We start from the raw sequence: 26,880 nt of genomic DNA, 5'->3' as shown, positions 1-26,880 counted from the left end.
TGCAGACGTGTTGGCTGATTTTCTGTCTCTCTTTGAAGAGGAAAACTCTTTTTGTACTTTTTGTAATTTATTAGTAGTTTGTGACACTAGTCCTGGAACTTCTCTGACACCCATATTGATGAAACACAGATGGATCGTAAAACATGCAAACATTTTTACAAACATTGATTTCTGTAACTGACTTGTCTCTTGTTTGTTTTTGGCATGCTTATACAATTTGGCTACCCTCTCTTCCAAGTAAGTCCCCATTTTTATTGGACGGCATGCCCCCCGCAGGCTGCGTTCTGCTGTATTCTGATTATGACGTTGTACATTTCTTTTCTATTCCCTTCTGTTCCCCTCCTCGTCTACTCTTTATGTCTCATTAAACCCTCGGCTTCAACATGTCATCTCCAACTCACAAACAGTGGCTGCAATGATCTTCAATGGTTTAGTTCCAATGCCAGATAACAGCTCTAGTGTCTCTGGGGTAAGTGCTTATTTTCAGAGTTTTCATTGAATACTTTATTTCGCAGCCATTCATTTTAGGTTGAAAGTAGAGTCCCAATTACGGGTGTACCGTTTTTCCTGATCTTTCCTAGTGATTGGAGGTTGTTTTGCTGTCCTGTTACTTTCTTTCCTTTATCACCATCCATCCCATAATCCTCACACTCCCTATGTCTTGCGTGTTGTTGTTTATTTGGGAAAGAAAAAAAAACAAAAAACATTTTAATTCAAGCACCTTCCTTTTTTTTCCCCCACTGCCCTGTCTTTATCTCTGCACCACTGCCACCCAACCACCCCGCAGTTGAATGTGACAGCTCTGGACTGGAGTCAGCTGAGTAAGAAGGAGTGTTTGAAGTACGGGGGGTCTTTGGTGGGGAATTCCTGCAAGTATGTCCCAGATCTGGCGCTTATGTCCTTCATCCTCTTCTTTGGAACATACTCCATGACTGTCACGCTCAAGAAGTTCAAGTTCAGCCGCTACTTTCCCACTAAGGTGACAAAGCAACTCTTTAATAGTTGTACAATGTCTCTTGTTAACCAACCCAACTTATATTCATTATTTCTTGTACAACCTTTCGAGTGAATCACTGACTTCCAATTATTTCCATAACTGTCAATGACAATTGTGCACCTGCCTCCTCATGAGGAAACTGTTCCAGTATAATACACTGTTACAGAAACTGCAAGAAAGGTTATTGGACAGCGGCAATATATTGAGTATACAACTTACTATCATGTACAATCAATTGGAGACCTTCTTTTAATAATTTGCAGAGGGCGAGTTCCAAAATTCCAGACGTTTGTTGCCGTCCAAAGCGCAGAAACACTGTGATTACATATGATAATGCACCATAATGATACCCGAGTGGAAATCAAAACAGACTGGACAACTTTGCCAATACACTGCAAACAATCACATCTAACAAATAGATATTGTTTATCCTGTATTTGTTTAACACCAACTGCGTTCAGAGTTGCTTGTTGACATGTCAACGACTAACCTTATTTTCCATGTTTTCGGTCTGACCTTGTCATATTGTTTTTTTTTTTTGTTGCTGTTGTTTTGTCCAGCTTAGGAAACTGATCAGTGACTTTTCGATCTTCATGTCAATCATGACGTTTGTGGGCCTTGACATGCTGATGGGCCTTAAAACTCCCAAGTTAATTGTACCGACAGAATTCAAGGTATCGCCTATATTACTTCTTTTCCTTGCCCCTTTCCGCACTCCCCATCCCGTTTTTTTTTCCTGCCTCATTTGTTAACGCATCCTTGAGTCGGTCAAAATTGCCCTTTTCAGAACATTTGGATCTGATTTTGTGCATGAGCTTTCCATCATTTGCATCAGGTGGGAAATTAAATGGTTTGTTCCTCACTGTAATGATGCAGGTATTAAGAATGTTTCATCTGTCCCCTTAAGAGCTCCCTGTAAAAATCTGGCACATCATGCCAAAAATAGCTGCAAGGATAAATACAAAAGTCACATGCACTCAACATGTTTCCAGCGATAGGTTGCTTTTAAAGACGCTCCTTTCACCACTTGTTGCTTCACGGGATTGCACACATGCTGTTGTTTGCTTGTAGGTATGAATGCACCAGAAGCTTTCATAGAATTCTGCCATGGTTGGATGGCTGAAACAAATTGAGAGCATGTTATCAGCAAAATAAATTACAGTAATACACCAACGTATTGAATAGCTACGTGGGAATCCTTTGATTGTATTCATTTGAATCCATGATGAAAATGGCCATCCGCGCAAAATAAAAAGTCGGGTACAGAATAAGCAAGCAATTTCAACATCTAAATACCGGCATAACAAAAAATCATTATTTTAGATATAAATTCAATTGTAACGATCCAGAATGATCTGGATTGGAGTGGACCCCACAAACACAGAAACGGATAGAATCTTGGCACCAAAAAGGTTTATTTGCGAACAAAAAAAAAAAAGAAATCACAAGACCGACAAGGTTCAAATAATGACGCTGGTACAAATAACCAGAACAAAAATGAGAAAAACAAAAAGCGCTTGCAAAAGGTAAGAAGATACATAAAAATAGCTTGGCACAAAAGGACAAGAGGACCAAAACGTGTCTAACACAAACTGAGAATAATCTTAAAAATCAGAGAATTTTACTTACCCGGTACATGAAAAGTACAAAAGCGAGGCAATCGAACTATGGCGCAAAAACATGGAACATCTAAAAAAACCTGCAACTTGAACAATGGCTGGAGCAAGGCGAATTATGCAACTCCGAATGATAAGAATGACAATCTTTAAGTAGTCCGGTGATTATGATGAGTGACAGTTGCATAGCTGGATAGAAAGTTCCTGCTCTCCCACCTGCTGGATACTAACAGAAACGGAATCACGACATAAATAAATCTCCTGACTAGATCGTGGAGTATTTAACGACACGTTTGAGATTTGAATGTGGGAATGAAAGCTCTTCTTGTCTCTAAATAGCCAACTCGGCCTGATCGTGGCTGGCTGGTGTTGCCGTTTGGGAAGAACCCCTGGTGGGTTTACTTGGGCAGTTTTGTACCTGCCCTCCTTGTCACCATCCTCATCTTCATGGACCAACAAATCAGTGCCGTCATTGTCAACCGCAAGGAAAACAAACTGAAGGTAGGTAGGTCTACTTCTGATAGAATACTTCTCTTCCTATATCCAGTTCAACTCCTGAGCTGCTTTTATACATGCAAAATATCTTAATTACCGTAGATTGAAAACAGATTTTTTTTCAAGAATCAAAACATACAATATTTCAAGTAAAAAAGTGACAAATTACTATAAATAATTAAAAACGACTGAAGATTTGTCATTACTTCTCATGCCACAGGTGACGTTCAGAATATAGTGCCACATTTACAGCATTTACTCGCCTTCGATATGGGGAATCCCCAACAGACGTTTGATTTTCAATGCAGTCTGACACAAGATGATTGAGGTCGCTGAGACAAAATGTCATCATGTTGCATTTCAGATTTCATTCCTGCCTCGGATACAGAGCTATCTGTGTATGGCCATTTATACGTAGTGTGTAATTACTGTAAATGCCAAATCAGTTTTTAACCTTTCTAAATTTTCAGGCATTGATGTTTGGTGTCATTCTAAAAATATTTTCTAAATTTTCGAAACTCTCTCCATAAGGCTTAATAAACAGTTTACTTGACCTGTAATAGGTTGAATGTGGGATCGCTAATTGGTTTGCTAAGTAACTTTTGCACTTTATGGTCCAATTATTCGAGTAAGTCTTTGATCCGTAGGTTCATTCATAAACAATTTAAACAAGCCAAATGTTCTCCTTTTCACAATGGAGACTTCACACGGACCTTTGTCTAATCTAATTTCAGTACATAAAAAGCAACGATGCAAATACATGAAGAGCAACAGCATGCTGTTAATGAAGATTTTGTGCCTGTTGTCTCGGCAGAAAGGCTGTGGCTACCATTTGGATCTCTTCTGGGTGGGGGTCCTGATGGCCACTTGCTCCTTCTTGGGTCTGCCCTGGTATGTAGCTGCCACCGTCATCTCTATCGCCCACATTGACTCTCTGAAGATGGAAAGTGAATCCAGCGCTCCCGGAGAGCAGCCCCAATTCCTCGGAGTCAGGTCAGCGACAGTCAAAAGCAATTTGCATGTCCAGTACAGGTGTCCGTGTTTTTACCTGTGGAGTTTAATCCTTTGGGAAGTTATTTTTATGTTTTAGGTGTATTTGCCAATAATTTTGAATTTTCAGAGAACAACGAGTGACAGGCATTCTGGTGTTCGTTCTCACTGGGGTCTCCATCTTCCTTGCTCCAGTGCTAAAGGTAAGAACACTGGCAGTAAGGTGCTTGTGCTTTTAGACAATGCTTTGAACAAACCACCTGCCAGAGGACCCTCCGTCCTCTGACCCCGCCCCCCCCTCCGACCCCCCCATGGCAATTACGTCATCACAGCCAATGTAGACTGGTCTCTAATTCAACTTATGTGGCTGCTAGAGTCTGGGTTTGTCTAGGCCACATCAAGTCGTACACAAAAAAGGTTTCAAGTATAAAAAATACACCAAAACAAAACAAAAACCACCACTCATCTAATCTTCTCTATCCTCATTCATAGTTCAGAAGGTTATTAACGGTTCTTCAGAAGGTGAACACGATTGGCAAACTGATCCTCTCTCTTCTCCCTTGTATTTTGCGTACTCCTCTGCACGTCTAGTTGAATTATGATGTCTGATTTCTTGAGCACCGCAACTCTCTCTGTACATTCAAGACATGTCGGGATGCCCCTGCACTCAAGAAACATTCCGTCTCCTGTTTATATTGAAATTTTCTGCCCTCGTCACGGATGGATGGATGTATATTCATATGTGATATGTGATTGGAATGTATTCGTCTTTGCAGTTCAGTGTTCTTGTTGTCGCCACAGAACACTATTTGTATTTGTATTTGTATTTGTTCCTTAGTTTCATGCCCAATCCATGGTTCATGATTCTGGTGGGCTGGATGGTTTCCACGCCTCAAACAATGAAAAGAAATTGCATGTTGTTATTCTCCTTTGGCTCGTGCACGTCTCGACTGGACATGGTTAAATTATGTCCAAATGACTGCTCGGAAAAAGGATCAGTAAAACAACTGAACGAATGGTGGCTCGAGACTTATGCACTACTGGGTAGTAGCTTTTATTTTATTCCTCATGACACACTGTGGGTGGTTAATCATCAACTGCTTATGTTGAATGAATTCTTTGTGATTCCCCTTTCAGTACATTCCAATGCCGGTGTTGTACGGCGTCTTCCTCTACATGGGAGTAGCTTCCCTCAGCGGAATTCAGGTATTCGCAGTCATTCTGATTACCTTTTTTTTAAGTGGTGCTTAGCAGGAAGCAAACAATTGCAAGCTGCTGAACAAACCAACCAGCAGGCAGATACTCATTGAAAGAAACTAAGTGTACGTAACACATATAGAACATTTCATGCACTCACCATCCACATTATTATTATGCAATTTAAATTTTGTTTACATTTCAAAAAGCGATCTGATACTTTTTTTTAATGCAGTAGTCTTTCCTACATATATAAGAATGTTGGCTTTGGATTCACACTGTCAGAGAGTGTATTAGTTCAATAGATAAATACATAAAATAGGTTTGCAGTGCACCGCATCACACTGAGGACGGTTTTAAATATTTTAACCCCGCCGGGGCAGCATGGCTCAGTGGTAGAGAGGTCGTTTCCCCAGCACAGGTTGGTGGTTCGATCCCCAGCCGTTGCGACCATGTCGAAGTGCCCTTGATCAAGATAGGGAACCCCCAGTTCCTCCTGATGCGTCATCAGTAGGTGGATAAAGTAATAATGTGAAGAGCTTTGAATACCTGATATATGAAAGTCCTCTACAAATGACAGCCCCTTTACCATGACCATCTCATGTTCCTGCTGTCAATAGTTTAATCGAGATCTCTTAATATGATAGCGTGCAGGGCTGAACAATTAGCCTTTTGAGAGTACCATTCCAAACTTATCTTTTTTTTTTTTTTTTAATTAGATTATGCTAGAGGATTTAAAGCTGATGCTTTTCAATATCTTCCGGGCTGACGCTTATCATGCACAGCCAGTCAGAGCTGTGACACATCAGCGAACCCTCCAAATTTTCAGTGATTGCTCATTCATTTTATAGGTTCTGCATTCAATTAACTTCTTCACCCTTCTGCCACATGCTTAAATAATTCATGCTGTTATAATGCATTCCGTCGGGACCTGTATAACAAGTGACCCACGATAACTCGTGCAATAATTTGACCGGGTGTTTGAAATTGACACTACCTGGTTTTATCCCCCATCCACAGTTCTGGGACAGGATTAAATTGTACATGATGCCATCCAAGCATCAACCTGACCTCTCCTACCTGCGTCATGTTCCGCTGAGAAGGGTCCACCTGTTCACCTTGATTCAGATCATATGCCTGGCTGTACTCTGGATACTCAAATCTACCTTTTTAGCTATCATCTTTCCAGTTATGGTATGTAATAATAATAAAACTCTATTGCGCACGATTGTTATGAGATTAAATGTCCTGCGTATGCTCCAGAAGTCCTCAGATTCATGGCTCCTGCGAGCTATTTATATTAAGTATACATGTGATTCATGTTTATGCCATCTTCAAATGCCATCCAACTACATCATATGAAGACCATAACCTGCCCATGAGACAAATGTTGGTGAGAAAATGAAAATGTGTGTGTGCGCACCTTGTTGCGTTGAACTTCAGATCCTCGGTCTGATGGTCGTTCGCAAAATGCTGGACATGGTCTTCTCCCAGCATGACCTGGCTTGGATGGATGACCTCCTGCCAGAGAAAGAGAAGAAGAAGAAAGATGATGACAAGAAGGGAGGGAAAGACAAGAAAAGGCCCAAATTGGAAGTCAGTGAGGAGGAGGTGAGAAATATGAACTTTTGCTGCCCCCTGCAGGCCACAACTGATCTTGTTTTTCTTGTCTGTGCCTGTATTATTGATTTCCAGGATAAGTACAGCCCTTACGCCAACCATTCACCAAGTTCAGATTCAGACTTGGATCGCAGGTACTGTGTCCTCAAACTGCACATCCCCTACAAAGATCTGGTCTATCCTGATGTTGTACAGTCTGAGTGGGGAGCGTACTGCCAGCCCTCTGCCACACACCATGCTCTTTAACACACACACACACACACACACACACACACACACACACACACACACACACACACACACACACACACACACACACGCACACACACACACACACACACACACACACACACACACACACACACACACACACACATATTTTGTGATTTTCGTGAGTGCTTTTAGTGGCGCACTCGTACAGTGGAAATACTAATGGAAATCCAAGTTGTGGTGATCAAAGCATTGACATAGAGTGGAACCTCTGAGGTTCCGTCTAAACCAGGGGTGCCCAAACTTTTTGGACCGAAGATCTACTTTTCGATCAACCAACCTCCCGCAATCGACCCGTTACCGCGCACACGCACGCACATGCAGACGCACGCCAGGATGAGCAACAGCCCGACACGGAGGCATGCGATGCACTTTTGCAGTCTGTTAACTATCGTAGCTGACACGTAACGTTTTAAAGTGCTTCCCTCGGCCCTCTAGATTCCTATTCTTTGCCCGTGCCCTCAGTAAATTGTACACGAAACAAACTCTGAATGAGAATAATGATCACGATAAAAGATATTGTGCAACAGCTTTGATCACAAGCTGCAATTGCAGATTGCTGAGCGCTAACAAATTGCGGTGACACAGGTCATACGCCACTGTAGGTTAAAGATTTCCCTGCTTTATTTTATTTTATTTTTGTGAAAATGAGTCTGATAGGATTATTAGGGTACATTAACACAAAAATATATATTACTAATATGCACAAAGACACACAAATGGTTGTTTTTTTTTTCCCTCCTTTACACCCCTCGCGATTGACTTGGGACCAGTCCGCGATCTACCGGTCAATCACGATCGACGTAATGGGCACCCCTGGTCTAAACAATCCAATCCGGGATACTGGTCAACCTCTTGATTTGGTCAAATTTAGAAGCTCATTTTTCTGCAGTAAAAAATGAAATATGTACATTTCAAGTCCAAACTATCTTAAAAACCTTTATTTACCAGAGACGCAATGATGTAGGTTAACCATAATTAACATCTTAAACCAATAAAACATTCTAACGAGTGAGAACTAAAATTCATAAAATTGCATTCAGAATACATTCAGATGGTCAACAGCCTCTTTCGCATTGAGATCCCGCAAAATTTCCAAACCAGAGCCAAAAGCGAACTTCAGGTTTGGCAGTAAGATACCCTTTGCCTTTTACACAGAACTGCCGCAACTGTGTGCACTTTAATCCAATTAGATGCCCGGCACCAGATCCGGCATGTGGTGTGATTTATAAGACGCTTCAGACAGCGACACTGCTTTCAAACACGACAAAGCAGAGGACCTGTGTGTGAAGTGTGAAACTCCACAGCCCTTTATATTTCATCAATCCCATTCATACAGAACACAGCATCACAGGCACGACTTCAAAGATTTGAAATGTTGCTTCCTCCTACTTTGCAACTTTTTTTTCCCGATGCACTGTACTCTGCATATTGGGTAATTTTCCATCTGGTTCAAATAAATTGCATTGGGGGGGAGTATAACATCCAATATGTTCCATATGTATCGAAAATATCGATGTATCAGTGGTGAATCATAAAAAAAGCCCACCTTTGAATTAAAATATCGCCTAATTCAATACCGAGGATGTTTTTTCCAGGCATTCAATCCCAGGTATGTCTTTAGTCCTCAAAGATGGCAGCCACTTGTCGGTCTGCTACTTTGAGGGCGAAATCAAGTTTTCTGATAATAAAAACAGATTTTACTGACATTCATCTTCTTGTCCTTGACGTGCAAGAAATGAACTCACCTTCCTCTGCACCTCACATATATTTTTTATTTTAGATTGAAAAAGTTTCAAGGTGTAGGAAACAATTTTGATTTATGATCCAAGAGTGTGCACATCCGTCTGCAAACCATTTACAGGACTGAATACCATCACTTGGGCCTTACTGCCCAATTCATGAGGTGCACCGCCACTGTCTGATGACATTCAACACGGAGGCTGGATTTAGATTTAGATTTGGATTTAGATTTTGAAAAAAAAAACTGAAAACAATGGCTTTGTGTTGGTATTATAATAATAATAATAATAATAATATAAAGTTTTTTTTGTCAATATCTTGCTTTTTATTTTGTTGCTTCCAATTGTCTTATAACGCTAGTCGGTATTAGAAGGCTTGCGACGACCCAAGTCTTTTGCTTCCCCCTGGATCATTTGGTGTATTGTTATTGGATGAGTTGTAAATAAATAATAGACAATTGGAGAGATACTACGGTCAATAATTGGTCGTACAACATTGTCCTCATAGTGTGGCGTGCTGTTGTAATCCCACGCAGTGTCCTCTCCATGCACTTTAAGGCAATGCAGATCCTTGTATTCCTACCTGCTGTCTAATTTTTGCTTCTGTTTCTTCCTGTGCTGTGTACTGAATGTTTCACGGTATGTGCCCTGGGATTCGTGTTGTATACATTGTATTTACCCTGGATGTATATAACCTTTGAAGCGACAGGGCCCGTGGAAATAATTAAAATGTGTGCTGTATATTTGCTGGGTCTGTAAGCTGTTTATATTTCTGTGTTTAGGATCATCTAACGAATGGATAATAAGAACAGACGTGATTAACTAACGTCTGAAGTCTAAAAGACAAATGTCATGTTTAGAAAATGCATTCCGAGATGTTTTATTTCTAGACTCATCCATATGTATCAAGAATCATGATTACTTTGGTTGTTTCTTTTTTCACCCTTGTTCCAAAACTCTTGAGCAAATCCACGAGCTGATTTTACCTCACCTACAGTCAAATGCAGTTGATAGATGTAATTTTTTCCCCTACAAATACATATCACCCTTTACGCCTCTATTTTTTTTTCCTTGAGAAATGGACGAACAAGTCTGCATTGCTTTGAAAGAGGCATGGTTTGGAAAGAAAATAAATACAATTTTTGATATAAAATTGATTAATTGATATCAGATGCATGTCCAGATACAGTATCTCAGTCATAATAAATCACCATACAGCTAGTTATGGTGACTATATGACAAGAGACCGACGAATGAATGATAAAGTCACTTATTTAAGCTACAAAGTGTACAGTGTATTTTTATTTCAAAATCGAGGTCTTTGTCACAAGAGATACTGCATTGTGAAGAGTAATTTGGAATTGAACTATAAATTTTGACCTATACCATAGTGACTGTTGTTTTCAGTCGAGGCACTTGCCCTTCCTGGTCATTTGTCTTTTTTCACCCCTAGATTCCATCATGAGCTGCTGTAGTTTCTTTCTGGCATCTCGGGAACAAACTTGTTTTTTCTCCCTTGGCCTCTCCCCTCAAACTCGTCATGTTTTTGCCTGAGTGTGTGAGAAACTGTAACTAGCGCTTGCCCTTCCTCAGCATTACCCTCCACCTGAAGATCTCCTGCCCGTCATCTCCAGCATTGCCAATGGGGCGAGGGATGGCCTGCCCCGTCCCACAGGTCAAGATCGAGATGGAGTCGGATGACGACTCGGACATGGACCACCAACGGCCACGAGACATGAGCAGCGAGACGACCTTATGAAGTGAATGCTTGACGCCTGCTCGCAGCAAGATTGTCCAACTTATCCCTGACACTTTAAAAAACAAAAACACTTTTGAACCAGTGGGTTATTCATAAATTTATTGAACTTGTAATTACATATTGAAAAATATAAGCTTTCATGTGTCGTATTACTTCCTTTGATGTATACGGTGTACTATTATCGCAATACAGTACTGTGTAAATGTTGGATCATACTGTTGTGTCAGCCTGTGCATACAGCGTTAGGCCAGGCCGAGTTGCCCCTCAGAAGTACAGAGATGTATTCAACATACAGTAGAGGCTATTTACATGATATTGTAAAGTCACTCTTGTATTTTTCAATAGTTTGGCTGTATTTTGTGTTGTATTGTACTGCATCTCTGATCCCTCAAACCCGTTCTTTTGACCATGGCCTCCCAAAGCAGTCAGTGAAACATACTCACATAGGGATATTTACCAGGACAAAAAAAAAAAAAGAAACAACCAAATGTCTTGATGTTCTTATGGGTTTATTAAGCAGGGTGGACAGTTCAAGTCTTTGTTTTTACAAATACTGTGCTGGATGAGAAATGATGAGCAGGCCGATTTGGAAAATGTGTCAAAATGCCTCACTTGTTGCTTAACTGAAATATTTATGATATTAAAAATACTGTCTTGTGACATGCGCTGTTTCTGGCATCTTTCGATAGAAACTTTAAGTTCAACTTAACTGCCAAGAAAAATGATGTCAAGCACAACGGCCTTTCAGCATACACGCTAAGTCTCGCCACATGATAAGCAATGACTGAACGCACTACATGAGGGTAATTATTTGAGATGGCTGAAGTTTCTGTCAGAAAAACTGGATGAGCTACACACATTTTGGTTTCTGATGGTTGCACGACAATGGCGCTCTGATTTCATTCTTAATGTGAAATAAGTGTCAGGAAGATGTCCCATCTTAAGACATGAGTGGACAAAAAGCATTTTGAATTAACTAAGAAGAAACATAATTCAATAATAAACCACACTATTAACTGCAGTTTACATTTTACGAATCATCTCACGTCCAATTTTACAAATGATTACCGGTACCAGTATGACAATTCACAGGGCATTTATGACCTGGGCCAGTGTCCCATCATCTGACACAAAATGACTTCAATGTGCACGACTTCACAGCGTTTATTGGGTCTGGATGATGAACCAGGCACCAGAGCACTAATGTTTACCTGACACAACACCCATATTCAGCTGTTGTTTACGGACGCTAGCTTCACATAGCACATCAACTTCCCTACCCAGTAAGTAGCCACTTGAATCAACCCAGGTAGATGGTTGTGGTACCTCTGAAAAAAATTGTCTCATGTCAAAAATGGAGAAGGCACACTCCGAGTCAAATATGTCAGGTGAGTTCACAGAAGTCGGCAAGCAGCCGAGTGGAGCGTCTGGTGAATCCGTCAGCAAAGCCCTCTCCTTCTACCAGAACTGGCTTCCTATTGCACATTGGGCAAAGTTTATTGCGCTCCTGGGAAGATCTCATCCAGATGATGAGGTTCCAACGCTGACCAGAAGAGATGGGCAGGGCCCCATGCATGTGCTGGCCCCGGTGAAGAATGCCCTCACCTGCTCTGTGTTTTATCTCTGAACACTCGGTCTCATTTAAAGGCACCTGCAACAAAAAAGATTTGACTGAAATCACCCACGTAAAAAAAGCGCAATAAAACAGAACTGCTCATTTCTAGTGCCCTTTTAACTTAGCCTGTTAAATATTCCACACGAAATAAACACGAGAAACAAAACAGCAATTTCTTGCAGCCGGTCGGGAGTTGTTGACGAGCTGTTTTGTTTCACTTGTTTATTCAAGAATTGAACAGTTATCCGTCTGAACCATTTTGATATTGCTCGTGACAAAACTGCAGATAGGAAACACAGAATTACTGCACTAGTATTGCCCTAACATGCCACAGCTGGAATCGAGAGTCAATTCATCTGCAAGCTAGTTGAATCATCAGACCAGTCCCACAGACTGCAGTGACTTTGTCCCATATTTATTTCACCAATCACCACGCTGCCTGTATTTTTTGTTTTTTTTTTAACTGTGCTGCTGACATGGTGTCTAAGGAGAAGAAAACGTGGCAATCATTTGGGGGGTGGGGGGAGGGTGGGGTCCTTAAATAGTGGTTTGGGCATGACAGAAGCATGGTTAAAGTAACAATGATGGAGTACTGACAGACTGACGATGACAGTTTTGGCTCGGCTTGAAATAATGACGTACTGACGATGACAGACGGGTGGCCTTGCTGCTGGCGACTGGCGGACCGGCAAAATTGATCAACCTGGGCTGGAATATGTGTTCACACGTGCAAGAAGTGGGTTGACCTCATGCAACACGGATTTGAATCAGTTCTGAGAAACAACTGAAAATTTGTTTCATGAGGGACAGGAATGTTAAATACTAAAAATTTTTAGTTATGGAAGTCAATATTCAATTTTTCAAAGAAAAATGCTGACAAAGCTATTTTGTTGAACAGCACAATTTTCATTTTCTGTCAAGCGATCTAAAATTTGAGAAATGTTTCTCTGTTTTAATTTAGAATATGATGTTCAGTGTTTCCGGTGCATGAAAATAACAAAAAAAAAAAAATACACTATTATAGGATTTTGAGCTTTTTAAACACACTGCTATTAATTTCAACACAACTGGATGTATATATAAAACAAAACCAAAGTACGCCGACGGGAGAGAAGCATTCTAAACATGATACCTGTCTCATATCACCAAAGTAAAGATTTCCCTCTGTGAAGTCCCTGCCCAATGAGACATTGAGTGTGACCTCCGCGTTATCGTAGTGGTAGCTGAGGTCCAGGTCTTCTTTTATGTCATATTTGACGACAAAGGCTCTGTGACTGTCCAGGCAGTGACCTCCACAATCAGGATAGAGCACAGACGCCAGCGGGTGGAGGTACTGCTCACGAAGAGGTGTGACAAAGCCTTGGTCAAAGCCAAGTTCACTTAGGAGGATCTGTGAAGAAAGCCAAAACATGCCATCTTTCTATAGCGTCTGACTGCTGGGACTTCTAAAGCGACTCACGTCTACGTAATGATCACTTCTCATGTCATTGAGAATAGGGGTGTGCATCTTTCCATTAAAACATTTGATACGTATCTCCATAGGTGGCGTATTATAAGGGAATGGGACATTTTCAAGTTGAATGCTTCGATTCCATTCAGTGGGATTATGATTCGAGCCGATATGGTATGACTGCAGATTTTGTCATTTTTTAAAAAATAATTTATGAAGTTGTTCAATGGACATGAAGACAATAGTTATTTAAATAATTATAGACGACATATTAACTTTATACAGCTGCAAATGGTGTACATATGTGAAGTATCCCATGAAACAGCATAGGAAAAGCCAGAAGATGATGATCTGCCATTGGAAGTTTCACTTGATTAGAGACGCCTGCGGATGTAGTTGAAGGCAAACATGCTGTTTTGTTGTAACTGCATGGAAAATTCTAAAGAAATCAGCCGAAATATCAGGAAGAGAATTGTCGACACAAGTTTGGTTCATCCTTGGTTACAATTTCCAGATCCCTGAATGTGCTGGTCATCTGCTCATATAATTACATGCAATGTCCAGCCATCATACTACTCAGGAAGGGAACATCTTCTGTGTCTTAGAGATGAATTCGCTTTGGTTCAAAGGTGCAGATCAACCAAAGACCAAAAGCAAAAGAAAAAAAAAGATTCTGGCTGAAGCTGGTAAGAGTGTGTCATGATCCACTAAGTACTGTACGGCATGCAGACATGGTCTGAAAGGAAAAAGCCATGATTCCAAGACAAACACAAAGATACCAGATTACAGTTTGCAAATGCATAAAGGGACGGAGACCTTAATTTTGGGGGATATGCCCTTCGCTCGGATGAAATAAAAATTGAACTCTTTGGCGATAATGAGCATTGTTAAACTTAGGCAAAAAGAGGAAGCTTGCAAGGCTCACGACACCATCCCAACGTTGAAAGAAGGAGGTGGCGGCATCACGTTTTGAGCTGTTATGCTGCTTGAGGGACCGCTGCACTTCAAGGCAAGGCAACACAACATTAATTCTGTCGCATGTTTCATACACGAGGCAACCTAATGTGCTTTGCACAGCCAAAAGCACAGCGCCTAAAAGCATAAAAAAAAAATAGTGGGATCATGAGGGGGGTGCGGAGGCTGTTAAATAGTTTAGGTAAACCTCTGATTTTAACTATATGTCTCCTGTAAACTTTTTGCTGAGTGTGATGGAGCAAGCTACATGAATAGGAGGTGTGGTTGTTGAAAACAAAGAAACCACATTTCAGATCGACTGGAGCTAGAAAAGCTGGTTTATTCACCCCATAGTTGTTCATGGTGTTGGGTCGACCTTTGGGTGCTGCAGAACGCTCAAAGTGCTCCAGCTCGTTCAGCAGATCCGCACAGAAGCTCTTGTTGAACACCGGGAAGCGATAAACCCTGGGAGCTTGAACAGAATAGTGCAGTGATTGTAAGCTATTCTGTGTGCCAGTGTCATGCCACATCGACTACAGCTAATGTGATCTAGTACAAAAGAAATCTACCTTCAAAAACAATTACCGTACAAAGGAATGGTAATGTACAAAAGATGACCACAATGTGTCCCACCCCAAATCCTATTTGGTGACTCCCCGATATATCAAAGCACCGCTATAAAGCAGATTTTTTTTTTCTCAACGCATTTACCTGCACAGTGATAACTTTTTAATGTGTTTTTACTGCTTTAATAGTAATCCAAAAACTGTACAGTAAAAAACAAACAAAAAAAAAATAATAATAATAATAAAGTAATGGTGTAAAACTGGGCTCTAGTTGACTGCTGTCAACATCACACATTGTTGAAAAAAAATAGTGATGGACTTTTCATCGTCCCGTTCCGCATCATACATGTGTTTTTTTACCTTTATTTGGCTGCATCTGATAATTCATTCGCATTGATGTGACTATGTACGTTTTGGATGCCGACGCGAGGCGGCCAAAAACTCATCAACCTACTCGGGCAAAATGGCCTTGGCTAAGGACAAAAATTGCTTTGGAAAGCTGCAAACATGCCACCGGTCACCCAACCGCACGTACTGCATTAGAATGCGCCGGCGGAGTTATATATATCCGTACTGTTTTACAATAAATTGTGTGCTAGCCTAGTGAATAGGAAAAAGAACGCAGACGGACAAGGGGGTCAGAGGAAGATTATTTTATGAATAAGGATAGAGCAATGATGACTGAAGGGTGCCCAGGTCGCAGACGGAGGACGGACCAGCACAATAGGGTGAAGCACCCTTCTCTGCCAACATATAAGACATATTACTGATTCATCTTACGTGTCAAACTGAGTGGCATACACTAAAATGTACGATGGTTCCATCGCGTTGTTAAAAATGATCTTGTAAATGCAGGCCTGAGGATTTCACAGGAATGATCGTTTCTGGTAGCGTGTCGTTTCCATGGGATCATTTGTACGGTACCAAAAAATCATTTCCCATAAAAATCACTGCGCACTAACTAGTTGACTGTACGCGATAGAATTTCTCCTGTGTGTTTCACTGTGCCTATTTTTGTCTGCACGCTGAGAAAACGCATGGATGATGGTTAGAGATGGTGGCGAAAAGAAAACACCGAAAGGTGTATTAGTTTCTACATTTAAGAAATAATAGGAATGCCAGTCGGATTTTTCTTTCGAATCATCCGAAGAAGGGCATATTGCCAAGCTGACGTGTGATGTATGCACAAAACAGAAAGAGAAATACGACGGGAGGCACGATTCCAAGGCAAGTACTTGAAGTTGGTCATTAGATCTAAAGGCTAATCGCTATGAAAAATATTACGAAACAGTCTTAGTTATTCTATAATTTACTAGTTGGAGACATGGTAACTTTATGAATAAAACATTTGTCACAAGGTGTAGTAATACAAATGTTCACTGTCGGTAGGCCTAACGATGACGTGTGGTAGATTCTTTGGGCAAATTGATAGTAGATTACACAGCGCGTGGTCTTGGGGTTGCAAAGAGGACGTCAAGCCATATCAATACTATAAGTCTATATATAGTAATAAGGTCGTTTTTTTTTAAAGATTCATCAAATGATTTTAATCAGTCAATTCCTATTACATGCTTTTGTATTAATGAAGGGGGTAAGTAGCCATTGATATCTTGTTTATTTACATAAATAGTACACACACATAATCATGTTAACAGTGTCAGGTTTACTTGTGGCCCATGGTATATAGCCAGGACTGAAGTATTGTGTACACGTATGTTCTTGATGGTCATAGTATTTCATAGTAATTTATACATTAATGATTATCAGTAAGTTAATCTTTGCAGTGTGAGACTGGAAAAACGACACTGATTTTGTGGCATGCTGTATTCATGGTGCCATATGACTACAATAAAAGTGTTAAACAACATATTTTGATCTATTTATTCTACTGGAGTACAGTACACAACTGCTGATGTAATTATGTTCATTGTTGATGCATAGTTTTCAACCATTTATCCTTTAAATATTATACTTTTGAGAATCAGAATTCTTGATTATGAACATCAGTCAATGTAGAAAAATGATGAACGTTTACGGAACCCAAAATTAGTTACAGTGGTTTCCCACTGGTTAATCCGAGGGAACCGAAAAACGGTTACCGTGAATTTCCGAAATCTTCAGGCCTGTAAATGTCCTACAAAATTCATACAAATATAAAACAAAATTGTTTAGCTCACCTGTTTCTTTTGCCAACAAGTCAGAAAGACTTTTGAGCGTGACATTTTGACTTTGACAATACTTGACAATGTGCTTGAACTCTGGCGCAAGGAACGTCTCCTAAGAGAGGCATGCAAATGCATCAGGAAAAACGTTTGGGATGAATAATAGCGACACCTTCAAGAACAAATAATGTACCTGCAAATGGTAGACATGAGGATGCAGAGGCCGGTATGTGTTTTTTATGACAGCAGCTCTATTCAGGGATGTCTCAGCAAGACACAATCGCCTGTCCACTTCCTTGGAAATCTAGAGAAGAAGTAAGAAGGCGCATACAGGGACTCAACAGTGGCTTGCAAAAGTACCAGAGATGGTGGACTCAAGTCATGACTTGACTCGAGTCAGACTCAAGTTGCTATTGTTAGAACTTAAGACTTGCTTGCAAAAAAACTTGGGACTTGACTTGGGACTTGTTATCTAAGAGACTCAACTTGACTTAGACTTGAACTACATGACTTGACAAGTCTGCATTTTTACATACCGTAGTTTGTTTTTTTATGAATTAAAGCAAGAAAAGAAAAAGAAAGGGGTTTATTTTTAATTCATGCCAGGCTGGCAACCCAGTCAGCGTCATTTTTAAGCATGAGTGGCAATCAAACAGCGATTGGAGCAACTTGTGTGTGTGTGTGTATATGTATGGATGTATGTATGTATGCATTATTTATATCCCCCGTCTTATGTGTTTCTTTGGTTTCATGGTGCAAACCTCTGACGAATTTACTCGGCATACTCAGCGCACATGCCTTGTTTAGGACATCCCCAAATTGTTGCTCCGTAACGCAGCCAAGGCTCTTCAGAAGCTAAAATATACGCGTCACACATGTTAGTGCGGTTTATATATTTTTCTACGGCAATCAAAACAAGCAACGCTGGACTTAACTTACTGATTCATATTCTCGTCTGAACTGATCCTCTGTCATAAAACGAACGTGAAGCTTGTAGTCCTCGAGAAAAATGTTGTCTGTCATAAAACAGCTACAGATATAAAACTGCGCATCTCCTATTCGTTCGTTTGTCATCGTGGTCACTAAGAAAAGTGCTGACGACAACTTACAAAACATCAACACACAAGACAGCTGCCATACTTTGCATTACACATTTCCTGTTTGGGATATTTTTTTTCACAAAACTACCGTTTCCGGTTCACAAAGGAAACACGTGACAAGTGTGATCAATAACAATACAATTAACAAAGGGTCATAAGATGGAAAAGCAAAGTTTTAACCATAAACCGTTTATTTGCCAAATCCATAGAATGATGTTTCCCACCAAAATCTTTGATCCAATACCATTTAGAAAAACACAGGCTGATGGGACAAAACCGACAATTGCAAAAACAACAGTACAGTACACTACGTGTTTTGCTTTTGTTTTTTTTTTGTATTTACTATTTCCTATTTTACACCCCCCCACACACACACACGTTACTGTATTATACTTTTCTAAGTACAGTACTGTACTTTTATATTTTTATAAAACGTTCTGAACACATTCAATATGAACGCATTTACTGTACTGTACTGTACTGTATATGAGAACCAGGAGTACCTATTTTTTGTTTTGGCACTATTATTGCAAAAAAAAAAATGCTTATTTCTTCTTTCTTTCAGCCCTATGTAGTGTATTTAGACCTACTCCAACACATTTCTTGGACTAAATCTGAAACTTAGTCTCATTTCAGTGATGGAAAATTGAAACGTCATTCCACATTTACATGATACCGTCTTTCATGATATCTTTTACTAGATCTCCAGCCTCAGACAGTTGAATAGCTAAAATTACATGTAGGCCTACGAACTAATCTTTTCAAATGAAGCAAGATGGTTTGTTGTCATGGTTTCTGGTGAACCTGATTATTGTGACATATTGCAAAAACACCTGAGTCATTGATTGATTTATTTGCTGTGTTTACCACCAATCTGATCGTTTACGTGTACTACATTATTGTAATCCGCAATTGATTTAGGCATTTGTGGTAGGTAGTCTTCGTTTCCTTGTTGAGAACAATAGAGGCACAACGAGCGTTTTCACAACTATGATAGGCCGTGGGTATCGCAGACGTTTTGATTGCGAGACAGTTGGTGGCGATAATGATCCTCTGTGTTTCTTTTCATCATTAATGAAGGAAAAGAAGAAGACGAAGAGACTACAGTACTCCAGTCGCATGCTTTAGCATTAGCACAATATGTTTTTTTAATGTTTTCTGGCGTTGTTATGTCCTATTATCAATTAGGTTATAGCAGAAATGTTGAGTGTGGACGCTTTGCAAGTAGCAGAGGAGGAGGTAGTCGAGTCCAGTTCGAATAAACTCGGCGACATTTACACTTTGGTGGCCAAAGGATGCTTCCCGCAGTCGATGAATCCTTTAAGAAAGAAGAATCTCAAACGATACGCACAGAAATTCATCTTCGACGGTCAGGCTTGCTTTAAAATTTTACATTATAGATTTTAAACAGATTGGTTGATATTGACACCCCCCCCCCTCTTTGGCCCAATAACCTTAAAGACAAGCTTCCGTTTCCTAAACGTGTACAGTATTTGAAATCACCATGGTTTCTGCAACCGTACAGCGTCATGACTACTGTGCAATGCATATTGTTATTGTTGTTCATCTTATTGTTTAGGAAATTGTTATATGTATGACTTTTTGCACTTTCAGTTTAACCAACATCGTTTATTAAATTCATATCAACTTTTAAAACGTTGTTTGTCATGGCTACTTCCGCTCATTTATTATCATTGGTAAAAGCTTTATCAATAAAACATCCTGATTCTGGAAACGTTGTGGTTTTTTTTGGGGGGGGGGCGTCAGAAAAGTGTATGCCAGACGTAAACGGCAACCTAACTTCATAGTGATGTTTAGTAGTCGTCAGGAAAACAAGAATACTGTCTGTCTCTGTCTATATATATATTTTTTTTTCCACTGCAGTTTTGCTTTCACAGTCATTTAGTCATTTCACATTTTTTGTATCTTGAAATAATGAACTCTACTGCCTACACCCACTATATTTAAATGTGTCTCTTCATTTTCAGACGCCAAGCTCTATTATGTGGGGCCAAAGAAAGAAGAAAAGAGAGAGGTTATCATTGAGGCAGAGAGGAAGAGGCAGATATTTCTCGACTGCCACTTTAATGACATTGGACATCATTTGGGTCAGAAGAAGACCGTCCACAGAATTCAAAGCAAGTACTACTGGTTGGGCATCATCAAGGATGTGGTGGACTGGGTACTGTTATTATGTGATTATTTTCACACCATTGGACTGGGGCGCTAATGCTGATGCCTAACCCACATGGTTTGATTTTTCAGATAAAAGTATGTGAGACATGTCAACATACAGAGAGGAATAAAAATCTGTCGAGGACTGTCCGACCAATCAAAGTTGATGCACCATGGGATATCGTTGGAATTGACATAATAGGTTTTTGCTTCAATTTGAAACAAATAAAAATGTATTTTGGGCCATTGGTTCCAGCTTTGAAAAACGTTTTCTGCCTTTCTTTGTGTGTACTACAGGGCCTTTCCCAGAGACCCAGCAATTGAATACACATGCCACTGTTCTCATTGATTACTTTAGCAAATGGCCCGAGGCATTTCCAGTGCAAAAGATGGATGCTGTCTCCATTGCGAGGTGTATTTCCAAATGTATGTCCAGGTAAAAGCACACATTCTGATCACTTAAAATGATGCTGAACGTATGGAGTTGTCAACAAGTTAGTGTTTAAATTTGTGTTTTATGTCAATATCTTCTCCTTTTTGGGAGGCATGGAGAGAGGAATCTCACAGAGACACTCCAAAATATTGTTGAAAGTTTAGCATTCTGGATGATTTATATCTGTTAGGGTTGGGCGATATGACTGATACATATTGATATTGAATTATCGTTGAGCCCTAATATCTAAACATTTTCAAACTGCTTTGGCCCATATAATCTGATGAAAAGAAAACTTTAACATCAAATTCATCCATCCATCCACTATTATCATAATCGCTGATCCTCTTGAGGGTCGCGGGCGTGCTGGAGCCTATCCTAGCTTTCTTCGGGTGGTAGTCGGGGTACACCCTGAACTCTACACAGGAAGACGGAAGCCCAGATTCAAACCCTGACCTCAGTACCGTGAGGCGGACGTGCTAACCAGTTGGCCGCCTTGACATCAAATTATCTCAGAAAAGCATTTGATTTTTCCTTGTATGTGTTATGTGTTGTGTTTATTATTTACTTTATGTTAACTGTTTTGTAAAGCACTTTGTTACAGCTGCAACTGATGTGAAAGTGCAATATCAATCGGGATGTATTGTGCTGTATTGTTTTAATAGTTAGAAATGTATTACTATTGGAATGATATTTCACCCTGTTTTCAGGTTTGGTGCCCCTAAAACCATAGTGTGCACACAGAGCCCAGACTTCTGTGATGAGGTGAGATGTAAGTCAATAATGAACCATTCAGAGGATGACAAAGTGTGGCTCTCTGGCGGGTCAGTGTTTTGTGGGTTATTTTTTGCAGGTTACAGATCTTTTGAGCAGCAGATGGGGTATCGTGCAAAAAGTTTCTGCTGTAGCACAGCCTCAACTTAACCCACTACACGATTGCACCAGTCCGTTGTTGAAGGAGGCCATAATGCAGATGGTGATAGAAAAACAGGCAGAGTGGGATGACTTCCTGGACCCCGTGCTGTTTCTCTTCAGAACATCTATAAACCCCACAACCAAATTCACTCCTTATTCTCTCATGTTCAACCGGAAAGCTAACACTCTAAACCAGGTAAGACTGGGCACAAGCTATTTATAACAAGTAAGTTGGCTTTCTTTTCTCTAAATTCCCTTTGCTTTCACATAGGCTACACTTGGTCCACTTGGATATGATGATCATGAGCAGGACATGTATTCTGTCAAAGATAAGGGTTCCACATACATGACTATAATGCAAGAACATCAGAACACTGTTAAGCAGCTGGTAATTGTTTATCTTTTAAGATGTGTATTTTGTATGTGGAATGGAGTCATTATTTTCATGTTACTCTTGTGTCTGGCTTGAAATGCTTTAGTTTAATGGAATACTCTACTGTAAATTGTCTTTAGGTGTGAATGGTTGTTTGTCTCTATGTGCCCTGTGGTTGGCTGGCATCCAGTTCAGCCTGTACTCCGCCAACTGTCCAAAGACAGCTTGGATAGGTCACAGCATGCCCGCGACCCTCGTGAGGATAAAAGGATAAAACAGTTCACAGAATGGATGATGGGGGGGAATATATCATTCCGTCTCTTTGTATTGCATACTGTAGAGTCTACGCACACACACACACACACACACAAAACGGAGATTTGTTCCACTGCATCCAAGAAAACTGATCTTGTGTTATTTTAGTGACTGCATGTAGTATGATAGCAAATATGTTGGATAATTTTAAAAAATACAACTACTGTATGTTTATGGAGTAGTTCAAACACATTTCTTCACCTGTTTGGTTTCTGAATATGTGTCCTCCTTTCAGGTGATAGCCAACATGAAAGCGGCCTACAAACAGGAGAAGAAGAACCTAAAAAGAAAGGCACACAACAACCCTGAAATGACTTTAAAAACATCAGAGCCACTGTTTTGCACTGGAGGTCCTCCTTCCTCGAAAAAACTGAAAGAAGAGGCTTTATATCTGTCTTTCCCAGTGGAGACGGTGCTGGCCACCCAGCAAAGTAGCTCTGAAGTTATAAAAAATGAATTAACGTATCACTTGGCTGAGTCTGATGTCCACTGAGAATTTTGGACTCAGTAGAAAGTTCATCTCACAAGGAGACTGCATGTGACATATCTGAGGTTTTGAATGGAAAATGAAATCCAGATAGTGTTATATAAAATGAGTGCAGTGTTTTTAGCTATCACAGTCAGTTAAACACTCAAGTGTCTCTGACATTGACATTAATTGTCCTTCTTTGTCCGAGCCCAAGATCAAATATAGATATTTTCTAAGAAAAGATTAAATTATTTCAGTCGACTGTGTCTCTGGTAGCATTTTGTTGTTGAAGAGTGGTTGTTGAAGTGTAGTAACTCATGAATGATGTTGTTGCCTTTTCTATTGTTAATATCAGGTTTTTTCAAACTTTCCCCTGGTTCCTCCCAGGCAACCAAACCACAACATTTAACTCTGACAATCAGTAATCAAATAAAAGGTTGCGTTTGGCTGCGCTGCATAGCGTTTTCGTCCCAAGATGCAGTATCGCTTGACTGAATGTTAATTATTAACTGTGTAGATTACGAAAATAACATCTGCATTATGATGTACGTATATAAGTAGTTAGTGCGTTTTGGTAAATAACGTACACGCACTATTAAGAGCTAAGAGGCTGAAATGCGCAGTGTATTTCAAAATACGTATAAGCAATTCGATATGTAAACCATGCCGTACAGGCGTACACCATTTGAAAGGCTTTCATCACGGAGTCATGTAATGCATCCCTGACGTCGTCTTTAAAATCCACGGCTTGGCGTTCTTGAACGAGCAGGAACGAGCAGAGTGGCTGTGGGCGGAGCTGGAGCCGGTTTTCTTCCGCCTCAGAAATGCTCATGTTCAAGTGTTACTCCAACTGTTTTTTTCCCCTTAATAGCCGGAACGTGGAGCGAATGCGGGGGTCGCTGCAGTAACTTGCATTACTTCTCAAGTAAATGTCAAACTACCAGGATTTCGGCGGGGGTACTCCATTACGTCGGGATAAACGCTCTTCTCACCTAAAAGCAAACCTCCGCGACTTGACATTGCGATCCCACTTTGCCGTGAGAGGTTAATGCAGCGCATTTAAAGGGTTTTTTTTTCCATCATTCTGCGCCTCTTAATTCAGCATGTCACCGGTAAGCCTCTTCGGATTTTATTAACACCAAGACTGCAGCCAAGAGACTTCCGTGTGAGAGGTGTTGATAGAAGCAGGTCGACTGCACTTTGCTGCCCGTATTTAGTAAATTACCATGGTTGGCTCAAAAATAGTGCCGGCACGTCATATAAATAGCCCCCAAAGTAACAATTATTTTTTGTTGCGGAATTTTTTGGTGACTGTATAACCCGAATTGCCAGAATATAGGAAATAGACGTCAGCGAGAGATTAATTACAATGAGGGATTTAGGACGATAATTGGCCCCAAATTCTCAAATATTACGTTTTTTTTCGCTCTTCACCAAGAAATCAGCATGGGTACTAAAATAAATGTGAGCTGTACTATATCATACAGCCTACTAGACGTCATTATTGCCACAGTCCTATACATTCATGGATCACATATTAACATATTTCTGGAGGATGGCTTGAACTTTAGCATTCTGCGGTCAGTGTTGGACATCTGGGGGACTGCACTGCTTCGAGCTTCTCTCCTGCTGGGTGCCTCTATTGGGGTGCTTTGGAACAGGGAGCATGGACCACATAGGTTGAGGAAACTCACAACCCTCATCCTCTTAGTTTGCCAGACCATCATAACGTATACTCTGGCCAAGCTGCTGATGCTGAGTGAACTTGAGCCGCTATCTCATCGTCCCTGGTCTTTGAGTCTGCTTTGCTGGACCTGTTTCTCCTCATTGGCAGTTTTGGTACTGTGGTGGGTTCTAGGGAAGGAAAATAGCAACAGACATAGACTGGGACATTGTGAGGACACAGCAAAGTTGCTTGAGCCAGATTGTGAAGAGGAGGAAAAGGAAGGGTGCAGTGAGAGGAAGAACAATTGTGAGAAAGAAGAAAGAGTGAAGACCACCACAGGAGCAACACTGGGGCGTCTGCTGAGCTACACAAAAAAAGATGGCGGACTTTTAACTGTAGCCATCATTTTCCTCATCATCTCTGCTGTGTGTGAGTATCTAGTTGGATTACTGATCAGGTGCTTGCTATTTTTTGAACCAACATGCTATAATCATAACCGCTGGATAACACATTCAGGTACAGTCACATTCAAAATTGTTTTAAATGCTGTAGTATTACCAGAATGTTAGTCATCAGTGCATGTTTCGAATAGACACCATTTAACATGTTTCCATCCACTTTGTCTTGGGTGTTTTCTTTTAAAACCCACCAACATGAACAGTATTGCCTGGTCAGTTGGCCACCTGAGGTTAACTGACACGTGCCCACCCAGGCTACTGCAAATTTAATGAGAAAAAAAATACAATAAAATCAGTAAGTTCTTGCTTTAGTAATATTTCTTATTTTATTTTTATTTCTTGTTTATTTTCATTTTAAGTCTCATGCATTAAAAATGATTAATCATCATTGCTCTTTTTACCACGCTGCACAGTGTTTTGCGTGTTAGGGTCAATCCTTCCATAAGGAATGGCTTGGGCAAGATATAAAGCCTAGAAAATGTCAAATTTTAGTTATTCAGTTAGATTTTTATTCTGAAAAAAAATGCTGCCCCAAGTGGAGGAGTTCAAGTACCTTTGGATCTTGTTCACAAGTAAAGAGATTATGGAGCAGAAATTCAACAGGCAGATTGGTGCAGCATCTGCGGTGATGTGGACCTTGTATTGGTCTCTTGCGGTAAAGAAGGAGCTGAACCGAAAGGGGAAGTTCTCATTTTACCCATCAGTCTATGTTCCTACCCTCATCTTTGGTCACAAGTTCGGGGGCATGACCGAAAACCAAGATCCTAGATACAAGCGCCCGAAATGAGTTTCTTTGCAGGGTGTCTGGGGTAGGGTGAGAAGCTTGATCATCCAGGAGGGGCTCCGAGTTGAGCCAGCTGAGGTCCTATTGGCTCAGAGGATGAGATAGGATACACTGGAGAGACTATTTCTCCCGGTTGGCCTGGGAACGCCTTGGGACCACCCAAAAGAGGTGGCCAAGGTGGCTATGTAGAGGGAAGTCTGGGCCTCCCTGCTAAAGTTCCTGCGTTCGCGATGTGTGCAATGACAACAATAAAGTATTCATTCATTCATTCATTCATGCATCCATTTTCAACACCACTTATCCTGAACAAGGTCGCTGGGGTTTCTGGAGCCTATCACAGCTGACTTCAGGCAAAAGTCAGACTACACCCTGAACTGGTCGCCAGTTAGTCTCAGGGCATACACTCTGTTTATTGTCTCAAAATTATTTGCTTTTGTTTTGCTTCGCTTTACCCTGCTGTCTGCTGCCAGGACGGCAAATCTGTTCTCAGTTGCTGTACCTGGATAAATAGTGGATAGTAGAAATAAGTACCGTAAGTGGACAAAATTAGCTTAAATGTCACTCACAGTGAAATCACTGGTTACTCTAGAATCATTTAGCCATTAAAATGATCATGTTTGTTAACCAATGATTATTGAGTAATCTTTGGTATGGCTTCCACTTTGACTCGTCTTTTTTTTTGACCCGCAGGTGAAGCTTTTATACCTTACTACTATGGTAAGGCTATAGATAGCATTGTGGTTCACCACAGCATGGAAT

The 26,880-nt window shown here is 40.5% G+C and overlaps 3 protein-coding genes across 6 annotated transcripts in view; 2 read left to right on the top strand and 1 right to left on the bottom strand.

Moving 5' to 3' along the window:
* Positions 1-11,162, top strand: part of slc4a5a (solute carrier family 4 member 5a) — a 43,448-nt gene extending 32,286 nt beyond the window's left edge. For 2 of the 3 annotated variants that reach the window (XM_019885295.1, XM_019885296.1), the window contains exons 15-25: positions 435-469; positions 788-979; positions 1,558-1,671; positions 2,953-3,114; positions 3,923-4,101; positions 4,229-4,301; positions 5,236-5,304; positions 6,316-6,489; positions 6,739-6,906; positions 6,991-7,049; positions 10,521-11,162. In XM_019885295.1, the coding sequence (XP_019740854.1) occupies positions 435-469; positions 788-979; positions 1,558-1,671; positions 2,953-3,114; positions 3,923-4,101; positions 4,229-4,301; positions 5,236-5,304; positions 6,316-6,489; positions 6,739-6,906; positions 6,991-7,049; positions 10,521-10,686 (1,391 nt within the window). In that variant the 3' untranslated portion in view covers positions 10,687-11,162. The remainder of the gene's footprint in view (positions 1-434; positions 470-787; positions 980-1,557; positions 1,672-2,952; positions 3,115-3,922; positions 4,102-4,228; positions 4,302-5,235; positions 5,305-6,315; positions 6,490-6,738; positions 6,907-6,990; positions 7,050-10,520) is intronic. The other variant, XM_019885297.1, reaches the window with a different exon arrangement.
* A 14-nt stretch (positions 11,163-11,176) lies between these two features.
* On the bottom strand, positions 11,177-18,621 carry ogfod2 (2-oxoglutarate and iron-dependent oxygenase domain containing 2). 2 transcript variants are annotated; one of them, XM_019885299.1, is made up of 7 exons: positions 18,373-18,621; positions 18,232-18,288; positions 17,627-17,737; positions 17,449-17,548; positions 15,053-15,177; positions 13,434-13,691; positions 11,179-12,337 (listed from the first exon to the last, which is right to left on the bottom strand). In XM_019885299.1, exons 1-7 carry the CDS (start codon positions 18,547-18,549, stop codon positions 12,071-12,073), a joined length of 1,095 nt encoding a protein of 364 aa, XP_019740858.1. In that variant the 5' UTR covers positions 18,550-18,621; the 3' UTR covers positions 11,179-12,070. The 2 variants fall into 2 exon arrangements, with proteins under 2 accessions (XP_019740859.1, XP_019740858.1); XM_019885300.1 differs by lacking the exon at positions 18,373-18,621 and having other exon boundaries at positions 11,177-12,337; positions 18,168-18,244.
* A 5,353-nt stretch (positions 18,622-23,974) lies between these two features.
* abcb9 (ATP-binding cassette, sub-family B (MDR/TAP), member 9) overlaps positions 23,975-26,880 on the top strand; it is an 8,082-nt gene continuing 5,176 nt past the window's right edge. Inside the window, exons 1-2 of the mRNA XM_019885201.1 lie at positions 23,975-25,308; positions 26,812-26,880. The exon at positions 26,812-26,880 is cut by the window's right edge and continues 31 nt beyond it. Of these exons, the coding sequence (XP_019740760.1) occupies positions 24,660-25,308; positions 26,812-26,880 (718 nt within the window). The 5' untranslated portion in view covers positions 23,975-24,659. The remainder of the gene's footprint in view (positions 25,309-26,811) is intronic.

The sequence above is a fragment of the Hippocampus comes genome, unplaced genomic scaffold (genome assembly GCF_001891065.2).
Source record: "Hippocampus comes isolate QL1 unplaced genomic scaffold, H_comes_QL1_v1.1 scaffold45, whole genome shotgun sequence".
Lineage (NCBI taxonomy): Eukaryota > Metazoa > Chordata > Actinopteri > Syngnathiformes > Syngnathidae > Hippocampus > Hippocampus comes.
The sequence above is the reverse complement of the archived record's forward strand: the minus strand, read 5'-3'. Positions and strand labels throughout refer to the sequence as shown.

Excerpts from the sequence above, each read along its gene's own strand:
- ogfod2 (XM_019885299.1), bottom strand. The coding sequence starts at position 18,549 with ATGTTTTGTAAGTTGTCGTCAGCACTTTTCTTAGTGACCACGATGACA. Across the intron at positions 18,289-18,372 it reads TCAGACGAGAATATGAATCA|CTTCTGAAGAGCCTTGGCTG; the intron begins GTAAGTTAAGTC and ends CGTATATTTTAG. Across the intron at positions 15,178-17,448 it reads CTTGTTGGCAAAAGAAACAG|CTCCCAGGGTTTATCGCTTC; the intron begins GTGAGCTAAACA and ends ATTCTGTTCAAG.